At 50.3% G+C, this 23,369-nt stretch overlaps 1 protein-coding gene across 12 annotated transcripts in view; it reads left to right on the top strand.

Moving 5' to 3' along the window:
• Positions 1-7,687: 7,687 nt before the first annotated feature.
• Positions 7,688-23,369, top strand: part of EPB41L4B (erythrocyte membrane protein band 4.1 like 4B) — a 130,518-nt gene continuing 114,836 nt past the window's right edge. For 4 of the 12 annotated variants that reach the window (XM_045043942.1, XM_045043941.1, XM_045043940.1 and 1 more), the window contains exon 1: positions 7,690-8,184. In XM_045043942.1, coding sequence (XP_044899877.1) covers positions 7,876-8,184 — 309 coding nt within the window. In that variant the 5' untranslated portion in view covers positions 7,690-7,875. Of the gene's footprint in view, positions 8,185-23,369 lie in introns of all 12 variants that reach the window. The other 8 variants (XM_045043937.1, XM_045043934.1, XM_045043938.1 and 5 more) reach the window with 5 other exon arrangements.

Here is a 23,369-nt window from a genome sequence, read left to right as displayed (position 1 = left end):
AGGTAGTGACTGTGGAAAAGTGAGGTTGGCAGAGAAAGGCCCGGCTCAGCTGCCCACACCAGGAAAGTCTCCTTGACCCTTCTCTGCTCTCCGCCTTAAGTAGATGGAATACTAATCTGATTGGTCAGATTCCAGGGCAACGGTTAGGTCAAGTTTGCTTGTGTGCAGGGGTCACTGAGCATAAAAAAAATGACACACAAGAATGTGCTCCTCTCTTCCTTACGCCCACACCTAGTGCACTGCCTTTGCATCTGGAGTCAGTTAGTGGCTAGGAGGAAACATCCCCCAAACAAAGGAGGGTTTAGGGAGAGACAGAGAAACAGAGACTTAGAGAGACAGAGAGAAAGAGACCCTCTTAGGCCTTGAGGCTAGAAAGCTGGGCTCCAACTCAGCTTTAGAAGAGGACCCGGGGTGCTGGGCTGGCCCAGCAAAACCAAAACAAAGCACAGCTTGTATCCGTGGCCAGTGCCCTTGCTGCCTGTCTGTTTCCCCTGGGAATCTCCCAGGCGCGGGGGAGTGGCAGGGCAGGACAGGCCTGCAGTGACTTCCATCTTAGTATCATCAACACCCCTGCCTTTATTTCTCACAGCTGAATCGAAAGGGAGAAAATGGCGGGGGGGGGGGGGGGCAGGGGGGCGGGGAGGGTTGGGGGAGGCAGGGAGGGGAGGGGATGAAGGGATAAAAAAGAGGGTGGAGTCTTGGAGGTCAGAAACTGGCTCTAGGGAGTACAGAAGAACAGGGACCCCTCCCAGTGAGTCAGTGAGGGCGGGAGTTGGTGTGGCTTCGGGGAAGGGCCGGGTTGCAGTTTGGAGAGGGCCAGGAGGGAGGGAAGGAGGCCCAGCCAGATAGCTGTGGGATCCGGGGGTTCCAATGCCAGCGAGCTGCTGCTCACCAGCTATGTGGCCTCAGGCAGGTCCCACAACTTGTCCGTGCCCCAGTTTCCTCAGCTGTAAACTGGGGATAAGAACACCTCACAGCCAGAGTTGTCATGCAGAATAATTAAATGCGGTCATGTCTGTGACAGCACTTAATAAACCATAAACCTCTGAGCAACACAGAGAAATATTATCCTTTTTAGGATTCCCTTGGGAATGAAAAGCGGGGTGCCTCTGAGAATTCTCAGCTCCACCCAGCTCTCTGCTCAGTTTCACAAAATGCCATTTACTCTTCTCCCCCAAACCCTCTCTATGTGTTTGTTCTCTGATATTCCCACTTCCCTTTAGTCTCTCCTCCTCGGTAGGCTTTGTCCTTGTTTTCTCCTAATATGTATTGGCCTCCCCAATATTAAAATAAGAACCATAGTCTCAAAACTTTTGCTTGGTCCTCCTGCCCCCTTCTAGTTACTGCCCTGTTCCCTCTTCCTCCCAGTCTTATTTGTTTACGGGAGTTTTGCAGTTTATAAAGTTTTTTTTTTTTTTTCCTTGCATCGACTGCTTTGTCATAGCATTAGTATCATAATAAAACTTTGAGGTTGGAAGTATCGGCAGTACTTGCCCGTTTTACAGATGAGAAAAGTGAGTCTTGGACTAGAGTCCAACAGAGCTCCCGTGTTGTTTCTTTGATACTCCACCGCTTTCCTTTGATGCTAAGCTTTCAAAGCGAGTGGTCTGGCTCTACCATCTCCATTACCCTGCTCTCATTTTCTCTTCAATTGTGTAATCCACCGGCTGCTCCCACCATGTGGGCCACAGCTCTTCTCCACTAGCCTACTTCAGAGGCCCGTCACGGACCTCACTCCCCTTAAACCTTCACTGCCATGCATCTGACCCTACCTACTACCTTCTCTTTCTTCAAATTATCTTTCCGTGGCTTGAACTAGGACTTGACGTCTACAACAGAAAAGGAGGTGATGGGGAGGGTTCCTTTTGTGTCTGTGGCTCCTGTACCTCGGTTGTACAGGGTTAATTAACCCCAGTGAGTCATGGAAGCCTCGCTTATTGGAATACAGCTTCCCCGGCGTGCTCTGAGCTGTAGCAGGATTTCAAAAGCAGATTCTCCTCAGCCACCAGCCCAGCTGCCAAGGGCCTTGCCACAAAAGAGCAATTTGCCTTGGTTTGGACCAACTTGACAGAAGAGGGGCTTTTTACGTGATGGCAAAGAGGACCAGAGCTGTCATCTTATGACTCGGCTGGGCACGGGAAGGTTGATGCCAGTAGTCTTGGACGCAGCAAAAGGGGTCACTACTTGGAATCAGACTCTCCCAGCAAGACTGGAGCAGGGACTAGGCAGATGAACCCAGCTGTAAGTGATGGTGTAGGGGTGGTTGATGTCTAGTCCCGCATTGTCTGATATGGCCACCATGAATCATTCATAGCTATTTACATTTAAATTTAAGTGCAACAACATTAAATGTTTGGTTCCTTAGTTGCACTAGCTATCTTGCAAGTGCTCAATAGTCACATGTGCCTAGTGGCTGTCATATTAGACAGCACAGTTACAGAATGTTCGTTGTAGAAGTTCTATAGGACGACACCGATTTTAGAGCACCGGATAGAAAAGAAGAAAAGGTAAGCAGCTGGCTAAGAGAGTAAGAGAAAGGCAAACTCATCAGGAATGTCCAATATGAGGGGTAACGTTGGAGATGTAGGCAGGGAGGTGGCAGGGTGAGTAGGCACTAGGAAAATGCCCCCTTTCTACTCTTTGAGTGCCTCTCCAGTGTGAATGTTAGGACTATCACACCAGAGCCACAGGTGTTTTCCCAAAGCAGGATGCACACCCGCTAGGGACAAAATGGGTCCTCAGATAGGAAACCCATGCTAGGGCTGGCATCAGGGGAGTGGGGGGACACCCAATTCTGTCCAGATGTTGATCTTTTGAGTCTAGACAGAGGGCTGGATAGTAGATGTTTGAAATGGAGATCTAGGAATGAGATGCTGAGGAAGAAGTCAGAAATACGATCTGGAGCAGGGGGAAGGGTTGGCTAAAAATACAAATTTGGGAATAAGTTGTAGTCACTCAGAAGTCCTTTTGTCACTGCTACTTCTGTATCTAAAAATTTGGATGATGGTTTGTTAACTCTCCATTTATTTCTGGACCATTCAGTGATGAGTATTGCTTTGCCAATGGTTTGCTTGAAGACAAGTCCTTTAAAGAATGAACAGAGTGGGGCACCTGGGTAGCTCAGTCGGTTAAGAATGAACAAAGTAAGTGTCTACTTAAAACAATGCTTATGCTCTGTGTTTGGAAAATAGAGCAAATGAAGGAGAGGAAAGATCTGGGACCTGGAAAATCATCATTCTAATCTGATTCATTCCTTAAATTGTAAATTCCAGGGGGTAGCTTCAGGCACAGCTGGATCCAGGCAGGCAAAAATTGAATTGTCATATGAAATTGATGTCTCTCCATCTCTTGGCCCGCTTCTCTTTGTGTTGTTATCATCTCAGGCTTTCTGCATGTGGCGTCAATATGGGCCCACACAGCAACGTAGACTTAACACTGCTGGTTCCCGGTAATTTCAGCAAGAGGTCCCGGGCTGACCTCCATTGGCCCAACATGGGCCTACCCATGGAACTACCCATTCTTGAGCCAGTAACAGGTCTGTGGAAATGCAATGGTCTGATTAGCCAGGCCTGATCGTGTGCCAAACCTGAGGCAGGGGATGGGGTCAGCTTCGCCTAGATCATTAGGCCTCTCAGTGCAGGTGAAGGAGTTTGCAAAGTAACCCAAACTTTGTAACCCAAAACATAGGCTAGCAGAAACCACAGCTGCCCACTACACAGTCTTTAATTAATGATAGCTATTATTGTGAAACAATACCAGAAAGATTAGGCAGCCATTAATTAAATACTAAAAAGGGTAGGGAAGGCTTTGTGGTACCTAGTAAGGTCTCAGTAAACGTCTATGGAAAGAAAACTTTACAAGGGAGTAAATAGGAACATATACTAAAGTGCAATCTTGTTCTATGAAAAAATGAGTCTGATGGAATGAGGGCACAATTTTATTGAGTCTAGGAAATGAGCCAGGAAACAAAGGATAGGGATAAATGGCGCATTTCTGAAAGGAGTTCCTTAGAGACAGGGCTAAGGGCTGTTTAATTAACATGTAAAACTACTCCAGAGGAAGGGAGTGCATAAGAAACTCTCCAAGGTTTGCTGATGATAGGAAGCTCTTGGAGCAGTGATGACAAGCCCGATGGGAAGCTCTCATGAACCTGAGGAAGTGGGCGAAAAAGTGGGAGCTGAGCTTTAACCAGGACAAGGCAAGAGGGTGATTCTAGAGATGAAGTTCCAAACTCGGCCCGTGAAACTCAGGAAGTCAAGCTACTACTAATGACCGAGAAAAGGACCTGGGATTTAGCGCAGGCAGTTTCTTGGGAACTTCAGCTCAAGATGGTTCTAGACAGAAATGCAGGGGAACATACTGGGGCTTCTGAATAACGGTTTGAGGGCCGAAAGTCTCATGAAAGAGTGATGTATTGACAAACAGGATACCTGTGCAGTTCTGGCCCGTTCACATTGAGCCAGAGGCAGTCTGAGAAACGGCAATTAAAATTTTTGAATTTTATAGACCTCAGTTAACAGGGATAGAGACTTTTAGGTCCAAAAGGCAAAGATTAAGACAGAGCAATCATTGAAATAATAGCACTGTGAACGGACAAACTGCAAGCTGGCTCATCAAACGTTGAAATGCTGAGGTTGAAACCTGAGTGACATGAAATTTAATCAAAGGAAGGCGGGAGCTTCTGTTTCTGCTCTGCGTGGTAGAGAAAATAGTGCTTAAATTACTCTAGTGATGAGGACTGCGTGAGATCAAGTAGGGTACGGTGCCTGATGCAGAGGAAGTGGAGGTGAACCTAAAGCCACATGGAGTCCCCCTGGGATTCTAGATGATGTGGCGCTGTCGGTAGCATAGGGAATCTACAGTCAGGGGACAGGAGTGTGGGCTTAGGCTGCGCTCTGATGTCCATCTTCCCCATCCCTAAAAGGCAACAGCCATACCTACTATAGGTAGGTACACCCATAGGGCCACATGACAATGAAATAAGATCCTGCATTCATTCAGGAAGTGTTTCTCTTGAACATCTACTACTCACCAGACAGCAATCTAGGTACTAGATGACGATACAACGATGAATAAGAAAAAGCCCTGTCCTCACAGAAGTTGGCGTCTAGTGGGAGACAATGACAGTGAATAAATCCCCAGCTGAATGAGGCTCACGGTGGAGGGCTGGTTTTGAAAACCATAATGTGGGGCACCTGGGTGGCTCAGTCAGTTAAGCACCAGACTTTGGCTCAGGGCCTGATCTCATGGCTCGTGGGTTCGAGCCCCGCGTTGGGCTCAGAGCCTGGAGCCTGCTTCGGATCCTGTGTCTCCCTCGCTCTCTGCCCCTCCCTCCCCCTCTGAACGACAAATAAACATTAAAAAAGAAAAAAGAAAACTGTAATGCACCAAACTAATATAACGATACTGCACTTGTATTCATTTCCTATTGCTGCTGAAATAAATTACCACGAACTCAGTGGCTTAAAACAACACAAATGTATTATTGTACAATTTAGAAGCTGAGAGTCTGAGATGGATTTTACAAGCTAAAATCAAAGGCTGCATTCCTTCTAGAATATCTAGGAGAGATCATCTGTTCCTTAACTTCTCCAGATTCTGGCAGTTGTATGCCTTGGCTCCTGGACCCATCACTCTGGCTTCTGCTGCCAATGGCACCTCACTGTCTCTGACTCTGACCCTCCTGCCTCCTTCTCATAAGGACCGTTGGGATTATACTGGACCCAACTGGATCATCCAGGATAATCTCTCCACCTCAAACTCCTTAATTTAGTCATATCTGCAAAGGGGATTGTGATGTGGACATCTCTGGGAGGACGTTATTCGGTCGACCACATTACTTTTGGGCTATCCAGTAGGAAATGAGCTGTCCTTAGGAACCAGCAAGTACATTGGGCTACCTCTGAACACCAACTTGCTGCTGGTCTTGTATGAGGGCAAGCAGAGTGGGTATCCGAAGGCTGACTGCAGATGCCCCTTCACAATACAATGTCATGTAGGAGAGCCCTGGAGAGTCACACAGACAACACTATACAACAAGCGAACGTGCTTGCGGCTGCCATGCAGGAGCTCGGAGACCTCAGGCAAGGATATTACTCCTCTAAGCCCCAAATTCCACGTAAGTCAATGGGGATAAACAGAACTACCTGGAAGGGTTGGAGTGAGGATTAACGAAAATATCATCCATGAAATCACCTAAGACCGTGCCTGATCCTCAAAAAATGCCTATTTTGGAATGCCTCCTGAATCCGTCCCTCCCTTTTTCTCTGTCCCTTTTGCTGCGACCACTGCCTCCTTCCATGCCTCTCAGAAACCGCCACTGTTTATCATGCCAGGTGCCTCAGCCTGGCAGTGGTTAGGAGCAACAGCCTTGAAGCTCTGTGAACGAGCCCCTATTAACGGTGAAATCTGGAGTGGGTCTCTTAAGCGCCCTAAGCTTCAAGTCTGTACAAGGGGGATAACACCGGCTATAGAACCAAGTTATTCTGAGGATTAAGTGAGATGATGAATGGAAAGGGCTTACTTAGCACAGTGCCAGGCACAAAAAACAGCAGTGTTCCTGTTCTGGAGAGGCCTGCCCTCCTTTCAACCTCCTCTTCCTCAATATTCCTTTCAGCAACACTAGAAGACCCACTTCTCCCGGAAGCAGGCCTTGAATGTGTATACCGGAGGGGCACGGTTTATAAACACTGGTCTCTGCCTCGGACCTTTACCAGCCTTTTCAGTTATGGTTGTTTATTTATGAGGGCCTCTGCCTCAATACTGCACACAAGCTTCTTGAGGAAAGGTGTTTTTTCTGAGGCGTAGGTTGGAAAAGTACGCTTCCTCCTTGTCCGGCCTCAATTTCCTTATTTGGATCGAGTCCATTGGACTGGAATGGCTACAAGGGCCCTTCCAGCTCTGAGATTTTAAACGGACAGAACTTAATTTAGTAGGGACATTGTAGATCATCTAGTGCTCCCCTCTCCTTTTCCAGAAGGGGCAACTGAGGGCCCACTAGGGCCTTCACTGAACGCTATTCTCTCTCTCTCTCTCTCTCTCTCTCTCTCTTTCTCTGGCCTCCGGAACAAGGCTCCTGTAGGGCATGCAGCCCCGTTTTCCTTGCTAGGCTGGGGGAGACTCTGGCGGCTCCAGGGCTCCGGGCTCGGGACGCCGGAAACACGTGTGTGCTCACCTACGTGTACACACGTGAGCACACCTACAGCAGTAGGGGGCGCTCGGGCCGGCAGGGGGCAGCACAGCCCCGGTTTGCAATTACCCGGCGCAGCCCCGAGGGAGGAGGGCGTGCTGCAGTCCCGGCGGCGGCGGCGGCGGCGGCTGGAGGTGCAACCTCCCAGGTGGGAGGCGGGGGCTGCGGGCGCAGGAAAAGGCGCCTCGGGAGCCGGCGCTCGGCGGGGCCTCCTCGGGCCCCGGGCGCGGCGCGGCGAGTGGGAGCGAGCGCGCCGGGAGCACGCAGGCGCCCTGCTCGGCTGGCCCTCGGCCGGCGCGCGGCGCGGGAGCAGCCCGCAGCCCGCGCCCCGCGCCCCCCGCAGCTCCCGGGCCGCCCGCGGCCGGCCGTCGGGAGCGGCCCCTCAGCGGCAAGCTCGGGCCGCCGGCCCGGGAGAGCGCGCGGCGGCAGCGGCGGCGGGACGGCCCCGGGGCCGCCCCGAGCGCGCCCTCCCGCCCGCGGCCACTCGCGGCCGGCGCTGGCCGGGCCGGCGCGCCCCGCAGGCAGCCGGAGCGCGGCCTCGGCCTCGGCGGGAGCGAGCCCCGGGCTGCAGGCGTTGGGAGGCGGCGCGGGCGGCCGCGGGCACTGACGGCGTCGCGGGGCGCTCCCGGGCGGCGGCGCAGCGGCGGCGGCGCAGGGGGCGGAGGCAGGGGGCGCCCCCAGCCAGGATGCTGCGGTTCCTGCGCCGGACCTTTGGCCGCCGCTCCATGCAGCGCTACGCGCGGGGCGCGGCGGGGCGCGGGGCCGCCGGGCTGGGGGACGAGCGCGACGGGGGACCCCGCGGGGGCCCGGCCGCCGCCGCCGCCGCCTCCTCGACGCTGCCCGCGGCTCCGGGGGGCAGCGTGTTCCCGGCCGGCGGCGGGCCCCTGCTCACCGGCGGTGCGGCGGTGCACATCTCCGCCGCCGGCGCTGCCAAGGCCACCCTGTACTGCCGTGTCTTCCTGCTCGACGGGACTGAAGTGAGCGTGGACCTGCCGGTGAGTGACGGGGCCGACCCGGGGTACTGACACTCCTTGGGGCAGCTCCCCTCCCCCGCTGCTCCCCTCTGGGAGATCCAAGGATCCCTTCCCCCTTCTCCTGCGATCACTTCCTACCCCTGCTTCCCTCTCGGGCCACCCCGTCCCGGTCTCTTCTGGAACCCCATCCGTGGCTTGTGCCCCCTCGTTGGGACACTGCGCTGCTGGATTGCGCCTTCTCCGGTTCCCACCTAGTCCTTTGGGCCTCACTCCCTCCCCAGCTCACCCAGTCCCCTCTTCCCGAGTCCCCGCCCCCTGGCGCGGGTGACCGGCGTTCCCCTTCCGCCCCCTGGGTTCCAGCGGGGGCCTTCTTGGTGCTGGGTTATTGCTTAGAAAAATCTCAAAGCAATGCGGGGCTGCCTCGAGGTGGCCTGCTTGCCCCCACAAAGTCGCCATCAGGCCTTGTGGAGACGGCAGGAAGGAGAAGCCTCGTCCCCAGCTGCCCAGCAGGTGCCCCAAGTTTGGGAGGCATTGTAGGGACCATTTCTCTCCCTTTCTCGATGCCCGCCCCCGCCCCATCCCAAAGAGTCCCTACAGCCCTTAGTGTCTCGGGGAGGGGGGCGGGGAGGCAGGTGGGCGACTTGGGAGCTAACTCTAAAATCGACTCTCTTGGACCTGGCCAACTTTGCACCTGCAGAGCCCTTTGCTGGGGCGCCGGGAATTGGCCTTGGGGCCCCCACGGGGCCTGGCGCGCCGGACTTTGCGCCCCGGGCAACGTGCGTGGGGCGGCCAAGGCACCCCCGGGCGGCGGCGCCGGGTCCGGGCCACCCGCCCACAGGTGGTTGCACCCCGCCCCCCTGCAGCAGATAGCTAGGTTGGCGCTGCTGTCCCCGCCAGAGCGTCCGGCTTTCTAGCCCGAAGGGGCCAGATGTGATCAAATCAAATCCGCACATTAATGGGGCGCCTACTGGGCACCTGGCGCTGCGGCAGACGGTGCCTTTGGGAATCTTTGGGTGTGACTGAGGACACAGCGCTGATTGAGCTTTTAGATGAATGTTACAGGTTATTCCGAGGGTTTCATGCGGAAAAAATACCATACCCAGACTTGCAAAGGAAACACTTAGGCCTTACCTGGTGGGGGAAATTCTTTAGATTTCGGGAGAGAACTAGGGACCTGTAAGGGTTTTAGATGGGAAAATCAGAACCTGCTTGGCCTTGGAGTTTAATGCTGCCTTAGGTTTAATTTTGAGACGGTTTCAATTTATGGCAATTTTATTTTTGTGGTTCCTAGTGCTCTCCATAGAATATCATTTTGTTATGATAATACCCTTTTGGGGCCTTTTTATTCATGGAAAAGGAGCCAGCGTTCCTGTGCTTAGAGCTGTTGTCTTTAAAATAGCATGAAAATGTTACTCCTCCCCAGGATTGAGGCTTTCCAGCTTGTATTGAGCTGGGAGAGGAGGCCTCAAGAGCTTGGAGGAGTGGAGAGGTGGGCAGCTTCTGTGTGGAGAGGATGTGGCGTATTTTGCATCTCGGATCAGGGAGAGGAAAGCTCTCCATGGGAACTTTGACCGTGCTCCTTGAGGATTTTCTTGTCGGTTCCCCAGGGATGGTTCATTTTATAAAATGTATTGCTTCTGTCAGGTTTGTGCGACAGGCGTTAAGTGGTGTTTCTCAGATGAAAAATGCAAACTGAGTCAGGTGCATGTGTGGTGGATAGACCCAGACAGGTACACCAATGATCTGGTTGGGATTGGACCAGCAAGCCCAGCTCGGCGTGGGGGAGGGGGATGCTTACATTGAAAGGTTTCTCCACTTTACAAAAGGTTGCTGGACGAAAGATTTCCCCAGGTTTTCTTATGATGGCAGATTTCTCCATGCTTTAGGATGTGATGTCCTGAACCCGAAATTTTATTTATATGGACACACCCCATCCAAAGACAAAATGCGGGCTTTTGTCATGTGAGCCCTCCCGGAGGAATGATGAAGAAAAATTACCAGTGAGCGCGGCTCATCGATTTAAAGATTTATTAGATATCAGAACTGCATCACACAGGCTCCTGTGCTCGTCTTCTCAGATCAGAGTGTGAGTTCCTGTAATTAATTCTCTGAGTACGAGGTTAGCACCCGGTGGCCAGAACCCAGTGAGTTTGTAGATGAATTTGTAGCACGCATGCTCCTTCCTAAGACCCATTTCACTGGGCTCACTTTTTATGCTGTCCTGTTTGGCATTTAACCCTGCTTATCATTATTTTCTCTTCTGCTTTCCTGGGTTTTTACCGCTTCCTGGGCTCTGGTGTTGCATTGCTGCCTGTCACACAGATAGGATTTACCTTTGGCCGCCATACCCCTAAGCTGGATTTTCTGTCTCCTGTCACTTCCCCAGGCACTCAGTGCGCTTGCTGGGCTAACTATGGCCCTTTGTAATTAAAACCCTCTGGTGGTGTTAGCTTCAAGAATTCCTTTGCTCAGCATACTAACAGTGGTTGTGTATTGTCATAGCCATTTTATTGGCCCTAATCTGGACACTTCAGGTTCTGAAATTGACTTGAACACAACAGCACTTTCAGTGTGACCATGCCAGGGCACCTTTTCTTGAGCATGTCCAGTGTGCCAAGCATTGTGCTGTGGACACAGGTGAAGGAGAGGTGGCCTGGAGGCTCTTGGGAAACATAGGTAAAAACATACCTTTTTATTCTAAGTGATGCTAAGTGATGTGACAGGCTCACCCAGACAGCGTCCTGGGGGATGGGCAGGTTAAGAGGGCTTCCTGGAGATTTTGACTCTTGGGGTCATAGGATCTCAAATCCAGTGTCCCCTGTGCATTTTTTAGAATACCTATTGTGTCAGGTCTACTCCTTGGCTAACTCGTGGCCAGTGGTTATATTTAGTAAAGGAAGAAGCAACTGTAATTGTCTTCAGCCATCCTCAGACGGGGTCTGTAGTCTCCTTGTCCGGTGGTAGGCTGCATCCCCTAGCATGCCGGCCCGTTTTTAACCTTTGCTGTGGTTTCTCAGTCTTTGGTAAAATGTGAACAAAAGGATCTTAAAAACAACAAAAAAAAAATCCATCTGTAACTTGCTGGGACGCCTGGGTGGCTCAGTCGGTTAAAGCCTTTGACTCTTGATCTCAGCTCAGGTCACAATCTCAACAGTTTGTGAGATCAAGCCCCACATCGGGCTCCTGCACTGACAGCACAGAGCCTGCTTGGGATTCTCTCTCTCTCTCTCTCTCTCTCTCTCTCTCTCTCTGTCCCTTCTTTTCCCATGCTTGTGCGTACTCTCTCTCTCAAAATAAATACATTTAAAATAAAATGGGCTTGACAAACCCAGCTTCCAGGGGAGTCCCTGGCTCACCCTACAAGCCAGAGTGGTGCCATGAGCCACCCCTCTTCAGAAAACCTGTCCTTGGAAGGTGCTGCCTCCCTCTCCTTAGACCAGCCCTGCCCTGCCCAGCCCTCAGGTGTGGTCTGGTCCGAGCAGGGCAGGACTCCCTCGGTCCTACCCTAGACACTTGCCTTCTATTAATGCAGCCGAAGATCCCATTAGTGTGCTTGGCAGCGGCACCCGCTGTTGACTCATATTAGCTCTCTGTTGACTAAATCCCTGGCATCGCTTTTGCTCGTGAGGCTGTTGCTCAGCCCCGTCTCCCCCTCCCCTGCGTGCACAGTCTCCCGGCAGCTCTGTGTGGAAAGCTGTCGGGAGGTGTGTGTGACTGACTGGTTAGCGCTCCCGCCATGCCTCGGAGGGCACGGCTTCTTGGCCAGTGGTGGTGCCATTGGCACGTTTGCTTTCACCGAATCTGGGACTCAGCGTTGGCTCATTGTGGTTCAGTGCTAGTGGGGAGAACTTCAGATTTGGAAGATCCGTGCTGGAGCCTTTCAGGCTGGCTGTGTAGCCCTGGGCAGCTCGAATTCTGGGAGCATCGACTTCTTGGTCTTTCAAATGGGGACGTTGGGAGCATAACGCGACAAGGATGATATAAAGGCTTCAGTACACAGCAGGGTACTGAAGGGTTGCTCAGAGGTTGTAATCTTACACACTTCTCATACCGCCTCTTTGACCTGTGGAACCAGTTGGGAAGCAGGTCTAGTAACAGATGCTAAAAACAAACCAAAAAGAGCTGTGGTAGGAAGGCTAAACATCTTTTTTTTTTTTTTAAATGTTTATTTTTGAGCGAGAGAGAGAGAGAGAGAGAGAGAGGTGAGAGAAGACAGAGAATCCCAAGCAGGCTCTATGCTGTCAACGTGGGAGCCTGATGTGGGGCTTGATGTGATGAACTGTCAGATTGTGACATGAGCTGAAACCAAGAGTCGGACACTTAACCCACTGAGCCATGCAGGCGCCCCTAAACATCTTTTTTACCGGAAATCAGAAGTTATATGTAGTATGAGAGATGCTTTTTGAAACTTTCAGTTTTAATTTTTTTTTTAATTTTTTTTTTAACGTTTTATTTATTTTTGAGACAGAGAGAGAGACAGAGCATGAACGGGGGAGGGGCAGAGAGAGAGGGAGACACAGAATTGGAAGCAGGCTCCAGGCTCCGAGCCATCAGCCCAGAGCCCGACGCGGGGCTCGAACTCATGGACCGCGAGATCGTGACCTGAGCCGAAGTCGGACGCTCAACCGACTGAGCCACCCAGGTGCCCCTCAGTTTTTATTTTTTAATTTTTTAAAAATGTTTATTTTTGAGAGAGAGAGGGAGAGAGAACGTGAGCAGGGGAGGGGCCGAGAGAGAGAGGAAACAGAGGATCAGAAGTGGGCTCTGTGCTGACATCAGAGAGTCTGATACGGAGCTCAGACTCACAACCTATGAGCTCATGACCTGAACTGAAGTTGGACGCTTAAGCCGCTGAGCCACCCAGGCGCCCCTGAAAGTTTCACTTTAGCTGAGAAGAGAATGCCTCCCCTGACACCCAATTGCAAGTTCTTAGAATTCTGGAAGTGGAATCTCTGATCCAGCTGAATGTATGTGATGGAACACAAAGAGCATATACCTTATTTTGGAGTTGAAAGGAACCCTAGACAGCACATATTCCGCCCTTTGTGTATATGGGAAACTGAGGCCTGTGGATAGAGTGACTTCCCGTTAGTCATTCAGGGAAGAGTTGGAACGGGTGAGTTTGAGGTGAGTGTAGGATCAGTGGTAAGAAGGAAGACTGACCCCTAGTCCTGACACAGGACCACAGAAGGGGGATGAGATATGTTTCTGGCAGTTGGAAGTAGGACATATTTTCCTGAACAATGAGAAACTCTAGCAAAATGGTTCTCTGACTTCTGTGTACTCCAGAGTGCATCTGAGATTTTCTTTTCCTCCAGTTAAAATTCCCAGGGTCCACCCCCAGACTTTTTTTTCTATATGTTTATTTTGTTTTTGATAGAGAGAGAGAGTGCACGCTCGCTGCGTGCACAGTGAGGGGCGGGAGTGGTGCAGAGAGCGAAGGAGACACAATTCCAAGCAGGTTCTGTGCTCCAACTCACGAACCATGAGATCGTGACCTGAGCCAAAGTCAAGAGTTGGATGCTTAACCGACTGAGCCGCCCAGGCGCCCCCAAGCCCAGAATTTCGGATTGAGAGGTTAAGGAAGTTGGACTTCTAACAAGTACCCTGGGTGATTCTGATGAACATGGTCCCTTTGTATCCTTTGAAGAACTCTGGGTGTAGGACTGAGAGCTGAGGGTGGCCACGCTGTGCATTAAAAACTGCTGTAGGCAGGGAGAGGGCAATGACCATCTCTGAGCTGGGGGTTGACAGTATCTCTCCTGAGCTTTAGGGAGCCCACTCTTGCCACACGGAGTGGAGGCTGGGGCAGGTGAGGGGTGACGAGGGCCTGGCCTAGAGAAGTGGGCAGAGTGCCACAGCTGTTGGCTGGGGGAGTCCGTTGAGGGTGTGGGGACGGGGAGGCGGAGGCCTAGCGGGGTCTAGCTTGGAGGCAGGGAGGTCTTCACCTCAGTTGTGGGAAGAAATGGGGGAGGCCATATGGGATACCCCAAGAGATAGGGGCAGGCAGCTCCTCATTTCCACCCTCTCTTGAGGTTCTGGCTTCCCTGGACACCTTGCCTCATCCTGGGCCTCTGGGGGGGCCTGCCTTTTCCTGCCCTGGAGGGAAAGTATTGGCTCAGGGTAGTCTTTCAGTGCTGACCACACCTCCACCCCATCCCAGCAGGGGATTGAGGCCATGAGGAACCTTGGACCCCTACCTGGGTCATGAATTTGTGTATTTTTAAAAATACCTTTGTTTTGGGGCGCCTGAGTGGCTCAGTCGGTTAAGCAGCCGACTTCAGCTCAGGTCATGATCTCACAGTCCGTGAGTTCTAGCCCCGCGTTGGGCTCTGTGCTGACAGCTCAGAGCCTGGAGCCTGCTTCATTCTGTGTCTCCCTCTCTCTGACCCTTCCCTGTTCATGCCGTGTCTCTCCCTGTCTCAAACATAAATAAACGTTAAAAAAAGAATAAAAATAAATAAAATAAAAACACATTTCTTTTAAAGGAGGGATAGTTGGTGGTGGCGGTGGGAGGGGGGGCTGGTGCAGGGAGGAAGAGAGGTGAATGGTAAACATCCTTTCCTTCCCAAATGGGATACAGGCATGACCTCAATCAAACTGTGGTTTTGCACTTGCTGGATCGTCAGTGTTAATTGGGGGAAGGAGGTGTCTGTTAGCCTTTCCCATGCCAGTAACATGACCCTACGCTGGTCCAGGACCGAACAAATATTAACTTGCTAAGCACTTTCACGTGCATAATCTCATTGAATTCCATCCCTAGTGCACTGCTGTGGATGAAGGCACAGGTCTGTTTAATTTTGAAATAGCAAAAGGTCAGTGTATGTGTGGGGGGGGTACTTTCGCTTAAATTTTTGCATAGGGACTTAGGAAAAAAAGCCACTCAGTAACCACAGAAATCCTCCACCCACAATTTGTCCTCACAACACATGTTCATCCTTCTCTACTGCCTGAGTCCCTGTGCCCAGCCTTCTCCGCTCTGCCTGGAGGTTTCCCTCTGCAGGAACCTGGGCCTGTGGGCACTCCAGTTTCCTTCTCTGACCCATGGCAACTGCCTGTGGGCAGGGTCAGCTGCCGATTCATCTTGCTGGGTTTTTTTTTTTCAGGTGGGTGTGTGCCTTTGTCCCCCACTTTCATTTCACATCAGAACATGCTTAAAGCAGAAAGATTAGAAAATATAGAGAAGCCAGTGAAGTGAAAACATCTCAGATTTCATCAGAGATAACCACTGTTCAAATTGGGGTGTATGGGGTGCCTGGGTGGCTCAGTTGGTTAAGCATCCGAATCTTGATTTTGGCTCAGGTCATGATCCCAGCTGGGGTGGTGGAATCGAGCCCCATATCTGGTTCTGTGCTGAGTGCAGAGCCTGCTTGGGATCCTCTGTCTCCCCCTGTCCCTCTCTCCAGCTTGTGCATACGCTCTCTCTAAAAAAAAAAAAAATTGTGGTGTGTATTCATCTGTAGTTTTTTCTTTTTGTATTTAGATATAAAGATGTACTCAAAATGATAAACACGTATGGGTTGATGAATGTCTCTCCATCCCTTCAGCATAGTTGAATAGGGATCACAGACCCTGAGTTTGTGTCTCTTTGGGGTGGAGGCCCTCACCCCCCCCCCCTTGCATTCCATGGGATCTGAGTGAAAGTGGGAGCCTCCATCACTGCTCCTGCCTGAGTGAGAAGCTAGTTCCCCATCCTCGGAGCCTCTCCTCACCATCATCTCTGCTTTCTGGAAGGTTAAAGGGCCTGCTGATGTGGCCATAGAATTCTGTCGAACCTGGGGGCTTGGGTTCTGAACACCTGCTTTGGGGTAATCACGGTTCTCTCCCCTGCCAGGGCTGTGCATGCTCTGCTACCAGCCAGAGCCGGTCTGGCAGAGATGGGTGTGAGCCTTGCAGCATCCCAGATGCGCCCTCTCTGCCCTAATCCGCCCCTCTGCCCCCCCCCCCCCACAGGGCCCCTTCTGCAGCTTCTTTGGCTTCTCTCTAGACCTGGATTTATCTCACTAGTCCCACTTGATTTGAATGTCTTGTTTATTTTTAATTTTTTCCAAAACATGTTTTTGTTTACCTGTAGTGTATTTTCTTTAGTCAGCAAGGACTTACTGAGCACTTATACTGCATTAAGCATTGGGGAGGGATCCAGGAGGGATGAGGTAGTTCGAATCTTGAAGGGGAAACAGTGTCAGTATGTGACTTGTAGCTCCACATGAGGCAGCGCAGGGGTGAGCAGCTGAACTGTGGGGCAGAGTTGGAGATGGTTTGATGCCCAAAGTGGCATCACGTTGTCCCAAATGATGCACAGGAATTCAGCTGTAGATTTGGTCAAAAGGTGTCGGGGCAGAGGACCCAGCAGGTGCAAATTGCATGGAGGTTGGGAGCCAGAAAACCCCATTTCCTGGGCTCTGCACTCAAGTAGGAGAGGCTTATGAGCTCTGGCTGTGTCCCTGAATCTTCAAAGAACAAGTGAGGAACCTTTAAAGTGCAGATGTGTATCTTGAGCTAATAAGAGCTGAGGCTTAACTGAGCATTTTCTGTATGCCTGGTGCTGGGCTAAGTGCTTAAGGGATTGGCTTGTTGAATTTTTGTAAAAACTTTGATGGTGTTATTGCTGTTATCCCTGATGTGTAGAGGGGAGAAATTGGGGCTCGGAAGACAGGTTAAAAAACTTGCCCATGTCACGTAGCTAGTAAAGGTAGACTCCAGCTTTAAGCTCAGACTGTCTGGCCATAGGACATTTGTGCAGGACCGGGCATTGGTGGGGTGGATGGTGGGTGGATTCTGAGCCTGTCCCAGGGGTCCTGAGGTGGATGGGGACCTCTGAGCCTCAGAAGGGTGTCCTTTCTTTGCAGGCCAGTTGGTATTTCCAGAGATCAGATTTATATCTTTAGTCAGACTCATCGAACACAATTTCACTCAGAGTGCATTCTGGTTTGATGGCCATAAGTTTTCAACACTGAGGTCAGAAGTAGGCTTACATTATTAAGAAGTGCTTAATCGAACAACATTAAACTTAGCACACAGAAAAGCATTTTGCATTTTCCCATTCCCAACCTGCTGCATAGCAACTGGTTCCCTTCAGTCTTTGAGCTTTCCTATACATGTGCATAAACATGGTATCAGTTTTATTTTCTCCCATCCAAGCCTTCCTGACAAACCCCTCACTAATTGGGTGCCCTCTTTTGTGATTACTCGAGATTAAATACGCCCCTCGATCTCTGTATGTGTGTGTGCATGTGCGTGACGTGAGTAACACCTGTCTCTACCTGTCTTGGGACTGGCGGCTGATAGGCAGAGCACCTGGTATCTTCTCTGTTAGGCAACCCTGCCCCCTAGGCTTGCAGAATCGGTGTCACTTCCCTTAATAGCCACCATGTGGGAAGGTATCATTATCCCGTTTACACATGATCTCAGGGCGCATGTGGCCTTGGGCCACTCGGGTAATAAGTGTGGTAGAACCAGAATTGAATCTGGGTTTCCTGACTCCTTTTCCAGTGCTCTTCCCCCAGCCCATGCTGTGCACACTCAACTTCCCTGTTTGAAATGTGTGCTCCTTGGAACTCCTTTTCGATTTGACCCTTCAGAATTTCATGCCATAAGCGCCCCCCTCCCCCGCCCCTCCACCCCTTGGTCATTCCTGTACTTCTTTGCTTTTCAGCCTCTTTGGCACTTGGGTTCTATCATTCTCAGGCTCTTTTCCCTAAAGTCCTAGCTGGCTGAGTGTCCAGCACTTCCTGGTTGGAGTTCAGAACTAGAAGATGGTATCCCAAGGGTCCTGTGCTACTTCTGGGATCATCTGGAGCTTCCCGGTTTCCCAGCACTGAGCGTGGTCCCAAAAGTAGGATTGTCCGTGTGGCCAGCCCAGCTGGGAGGATGTGGACCACCTGGTTCAGCAGGTGGCTGCGGAGGTGGCATCCCTCGGGCCCCGTCCTGTCTCCCCCATGCCTGTTTCTTTTCTTGTGAATGTTGTCGTCCTTACTGTATCTGACCTCTGTTCGGGCAGGCTGAGGGTCACAATGCTTCTACCTGCTTGCTTGCTAGGCTGCAACCACTTTGAACTATAGATTTGTGTGTGTGTGTGTGTGTGTGTGTGTGTGTGTGGCAGAATGTAAGTAACCGCTTTTAGGTACACAGTTCAGTGGTGTGAAGCACATTCACATTGTTGTGCAACCGTCACCACCATCTGTCTCTGGATTGTTGTCGTCTTTCCAAACTGCAACTCTGTACCCATTAAACAAGAATTTTCCAGGCCCCTCCCCCCAGCCCCTGGCAACCACCCTTCTACTTTCTGTCTCTGTGGATTTGACTACTCCAGATAGCTTATGTAAGTGGAATGGTATATTTATCCGTTTGTGTCTGACTCCTTTCACGTAGTGTGATGGCTTTGAGGTCTGTCCACGTAGGACGTGTCAGAATGTTACTCCTTTTTAAGACTGAGTAGTATTCCAGGACGTGTATAAGCACATTTTGTTTATCCATTCATCCAGGTGATGGAGTTTTGTGCAGGTCCGGGCCTTCCTAACTCCATCCTGCCTGTTCATTAGTGGCTCTGCCATCAGAGACTTGGATGTCCCCAGCCTTCCCCTCGTGGTTTTATTGACTCTTCTGCACAATGCTGGTATCCTCTCCGGTAGTTTCCCCCTTACGTTTTTGTCCGAATTTTTTGGTGTTGTCAGGTCCTCCATCTTTAAATTTTTTAGTGATGAAAATATAAATAGAAAAGAGTGTACGTGAATAGTGTAAAGAAAAATAATACAGTGAACATCCATGTACCCACCACCCCCGGCTTAAAAACAAAGACATCACTAATGCTGTGAAAGCCTCTCACCTCCTCCCAGCCACACTCCCTGCCCTACCGCTCTCCCGAAATTCGTCTCTCATCCTTTCCTTTTCTATATTCTAGGTTTACTGCATGTGTATGTTTCTTTAAATGATATATTGTTAGTTTTGTATGTCTGTGAACTTTCTATAAGTGGATTTTTTCAGTATATTGTGTTCATGAGATTCGTCCACATCGATGAGCTAACTGTAGTTGTTACTGCTTGGTAGTATTCCATTGCACGAATCTACTGAAATTTATCCTTTGCTGGTAGACATTTGGAATGTTTCCAGTTTGGGGCTGTTAGGAAAAAGTGCTGCTTTGAACCTCCTGGAATTGGTCTCCTGGTGCATATATGCAAGCAAGCGTCTCTCCTGGGCACGCGGTGGCCAAGAGGGCCGTGGGCAGGGCCTTTCAAGATCCTGCAAAATAGTTTTCCCAGAGTCCCAGCCGTATGCAAAAGCATCTGTGAATCCACTCTTCCACACTTGGCATCATGCAGCTTTTTTTGTTTTATTTTACCATAACCATATTTCCTCCTGGAGTGCTTTGTTCTGTGATTTTTGCCTGGTTTTCAGTTGTCCTATTTTTCTTACTGTGTTCAGGGTTTTCCCAGCTCGTCTTTCGGAGATTGTCTCCCAGACCCCTTGTTCTTCTCAGGTAACGTCCGTGGAACAAGCGAGAACACCTGTGTCCGAGTCACCATGCAGGCCTTTCCTCACTACGTGGGGATTCGTGTTTTGACTTCAGTTTCGCTGGGCATGAACTGAAGTACTTGCTGCTGGTGGCTTTTGGTGAGCAATTGTAGGGTCTAAATGGATTTCACTTCAATTCTGCCTACTTTTTTTTTCCTCAATTTTTATTATTGAAATTTCTAAGCACATTCAAAAGTAGAGAGAACCCCATGTACCCACCACATAATGAACGTAATGAACCCCAAGTACCCATTATTGAGTTTCATCTCCCATGTCTGACCACTCTTGTTCCGTCTGTATCCTCATTGCCGTCCCTTCCTGATTATTTTAAAGCCAATTCCAAACCTGTAATTTCAAAGTTGTATTTCAGTACACATTTCAAAAAACATAAGGGCTGTTTTTATAAATATATCCACTATACTAGTAAAAAAAAAAAAAAAAAAAAAACAACCCATAACAGTTTTTTGGTATCAGATATTTAGTCAGTGTCCAAATCTTCCTGTTTGGTTGTCAGAAAGGCCCTTTCGTTGCATTTGGTTGATATTCTATGTAAAGGTCTTTTTAAAAATTTTTTAAAATATTTTTCCCTAGCTTACTGAGGTATAATTGACAAATAAAAATCATATACATTTGAGGTATGAAGCTTGGTGATTTGATATAGGTATAAATTGCAAAAACAGTTATTGTGCACCAACTAATGAACATACCTATCCACTGCCTCACCAGTTACAGTTTTTGTGTGTATCCTAGTAAATTTCTAAGATCCACTGTCTTTTTTTTTTTTCTGAGAGACAGAGAGAGAGAGAGAGAGAGGGAGAGAGAGGAAGCATGAGTTGGGGAGGGGCAGAGAGAGTGGGAGAGAGAGAATCCCAAGAAGGTTCCTCACTGTCAATGCAGAGCCCGATGCCGGGCTCGAACCCACAAACTGTGAGATCATGACCAGAGCCAAAATCTGACAGTTAACCGACTGAGCCACCCAGGCACCCCGAGATCCACTGTCTTAGCAAATTTCAGTTTCAACATTTTAATTAACTGTAGTCCCATTGCTGTATATTAGACCCCCAGAACTTGTTCATCTTATAACTGAAAGTTTGTACCCTTTGACCAACATCTCCATTTTCCCCACCCAACAATTTAAAGCACTTAATCTAGAGTTTTCCCCTCCCCCCACCTTTTTTTTTTTTTTAACACTAATTTGTTGATTTGTCCTATAACAGTTTCTCACTTTCTGGATTTTATCGATGGCATCCTCAACATTTAGTTACCCTGAGATGCACTTGGTATAGAGAGCTGGCATTGTTTAAAGCGTCTGACTCAGGGCATACAGAGAACAATAAGATAGGTTTTTTGCCCTCAAGAAGGTTGTGTGGAGACAAGTTATTACACCTGGTGTGAAGAGTGCCACAGAGAACTTCAAGCTCAAAGAAAGGTCTAATGGTGGGACTGAGTGGGCAAAATGGGCAGCCAGAGAATTTCAGAGAGAAAGTTGGGCTCTGAAGACAAATGGGAGAACAGCCTTCCTGGTGGCCAGATCAGCATATGCAAAGGCACGGAGGCTTGAAGTCTACATCCAAGATTCCTGCTCCTTGCTCAGGTCCTGCCAGTGTATCCGAGCATCCTCTGTTTTTCACTGGATATTGCTTCTTTGAAAAGGTCCAAAGTTTTTATCTCTGGAGTTTTCAGTAGATTTGATGAAAGAGTGCCTGTCTTTTCTTTTTCTCCTGTGTCTAATTCCTGTTTCTTCATCAGCTCCTTGACTGAAGTTTTGAATGCCTCCTTGACCTTGGACTTGTTCTTTCTCTAGTGCACTCCTGTTTGGGTTCCTTTACGTTTTCTGGGAGGCCCCGGTGAGCCCTTTCCATCTGTCCCGGCTGCAGGTGCCAGCAGACATTTTAGGGAACAGAATCAATGAACTCTTCAGAGAGAAGGGAGATGGGGCAGATGGCAGGGCAGTGGGACCCACTGGGTTGTGCCCCGAAAGGAGCCCTGGGAGATCACATGGTCCAGAGCCTCATTCTGGGATGGCAGGTCTTTCCTGTCTGCCTTGGAACCCTCGCTGCTGCTCACCTGTGGCAAATGAGCAGTAATTAGCGTGTAAGAAGAGCGGTTTCCTGCACACAGCCCTCCTGGCTGCTCCCGCTGTCTGTAGTCAGCTGACGGTCAGCAAGCTCTTTGCCTCTCAGACTCCCCTACCTCTCCTGAAAGCCGGCTGTGATTCTCCCCCTGGCCCAGAAGAAGCATTGCCTGCCCTGTCGCCTGGCCTAGAAATGGACACGGGCTTCATCCAGGGAAGACCGGGTAAACTGTAAAAGGCTTATGAAGGTTAGTTATTAACCCGCAGTGCACTCTGACAGCCCGTCACACGGCATCTCGCTTACCGGACTCCTTTTATTGCTCCTGTTTGCCGGGGCCAGAGACTCGAGGCCCGAGCCGTGTACTCGGTCGGTTGCAGCCTGTATCGAGTGGCACGAGTGCTGCATGGATGGCCCTGAGAGTGGCCGGTCGGAGTCCAGGGAGGGGCTCAGACTCGCCCGGAACTGGCCCCGGTCCATGCATACGAGCTGGCAGCGGCACAACCCATGGGATTCTCGAGGGTGAACGCTGAAACCAGGAGGTCCGTCCGGATGGTGGGATATTTTAATGGGAGAGCGGGGAGTCCAAGGTCGGAAGTATTTATTCAGGATGTGTCAGTATTCTATAGAGGGTTTATTTTGCTTTGAAGTCCAAAAGTATTTAGCTTTGTTCTAAAAGCCGTGGTGGATAGTTCCTCTGAGACCCCTGAAGAAAAAAAATGCAAAAATTACGTGCCGTCTTCTGAAAGAAACAGAATCGTGTGTACTTGAATTACTGGAACGTGCCATTCATCTTATTAACTCACTTCGGGGAAGGAGCTCTTCACATAGATGAGTCGTCCAGAGAGCTACAGTTTGTTTCCTGACAAGGCCTGTTTTATTTCAGCTATTTCACTGGTTAACAACAGCTACAAAAAAATAGACCTCATCCACTACACTTGAGGCCCGGCGTGGGAACTCTGAAGTGGTTAAAAAGGTGGGGCCTGCTCACAAAGAGCTTAGTTGGGGTCGGGTATGGAATTATTCTTGCATTGCATTGCACATCTCCTGTCCCTCTTAAAAAGGAGAGCGAATGACTTGAACCTCGCTGTGGTCACCTAGGGTCAGCGCGCAAACAGTCGCGGTTTAAGGACGCCCCGTGGTGTCAGGCTTGTATGTCACCTGGGTCCTGGGGGTCCGCTCGGTACCGTGTTCCAGCCTTCCGCACATCGCTGCTGTCTTTACTCCCTGGCCTCGCCCGGGCACACTCCAGGCTGCTACCTCCAGGGACCCGGTGATCACGATGTTTGAAGACTCCCAAGGTGATTCCATTGTGCAGCCAAGTTTGAGAACCAGCGTTCCACAGCGTCACACCCCTTCCATTTGTGTAGTGTTCTATGTTTGGATCGAGCTTTCACCTTCCGTGGTGAAATATTTAATCCTCATAGCACCTTTTTGAGAGAGTTCTGGGCATTCCGGTTTTACAGAAAGCTCAGCAGGGAGATTTTTGCCCATCCCACAGCTAGTAGATGTCAGAACCAGACCTAAAATCCTTTCCAGCCTCTCCGTATTCCACACGGGTCTTCCCCAGGGCTCCCATCCTGCGGCGTCTCTGGCAGCCTCCGCCTGCAGCCCCCACACGTG

Source organism: Felis catus, chromosome D4 (assembly GCF_018350175.1).
Source record: "Felis catus isolate Fca126 chromosome D4, F.catus_Fca126_mat1.0, whole genome shotgun sequence".
Classification (NCBI taxonomy): domain Eukaryota; kingdom Metazoa; phylum Chordata; class Mammalia; order Carnivora; family Felidae; genus Felis; species Felis catus.
Note: the sequence above shows the minus strand (reverse complement) of the source record. Positions and strands in the feature narration are given on the sequence as shown.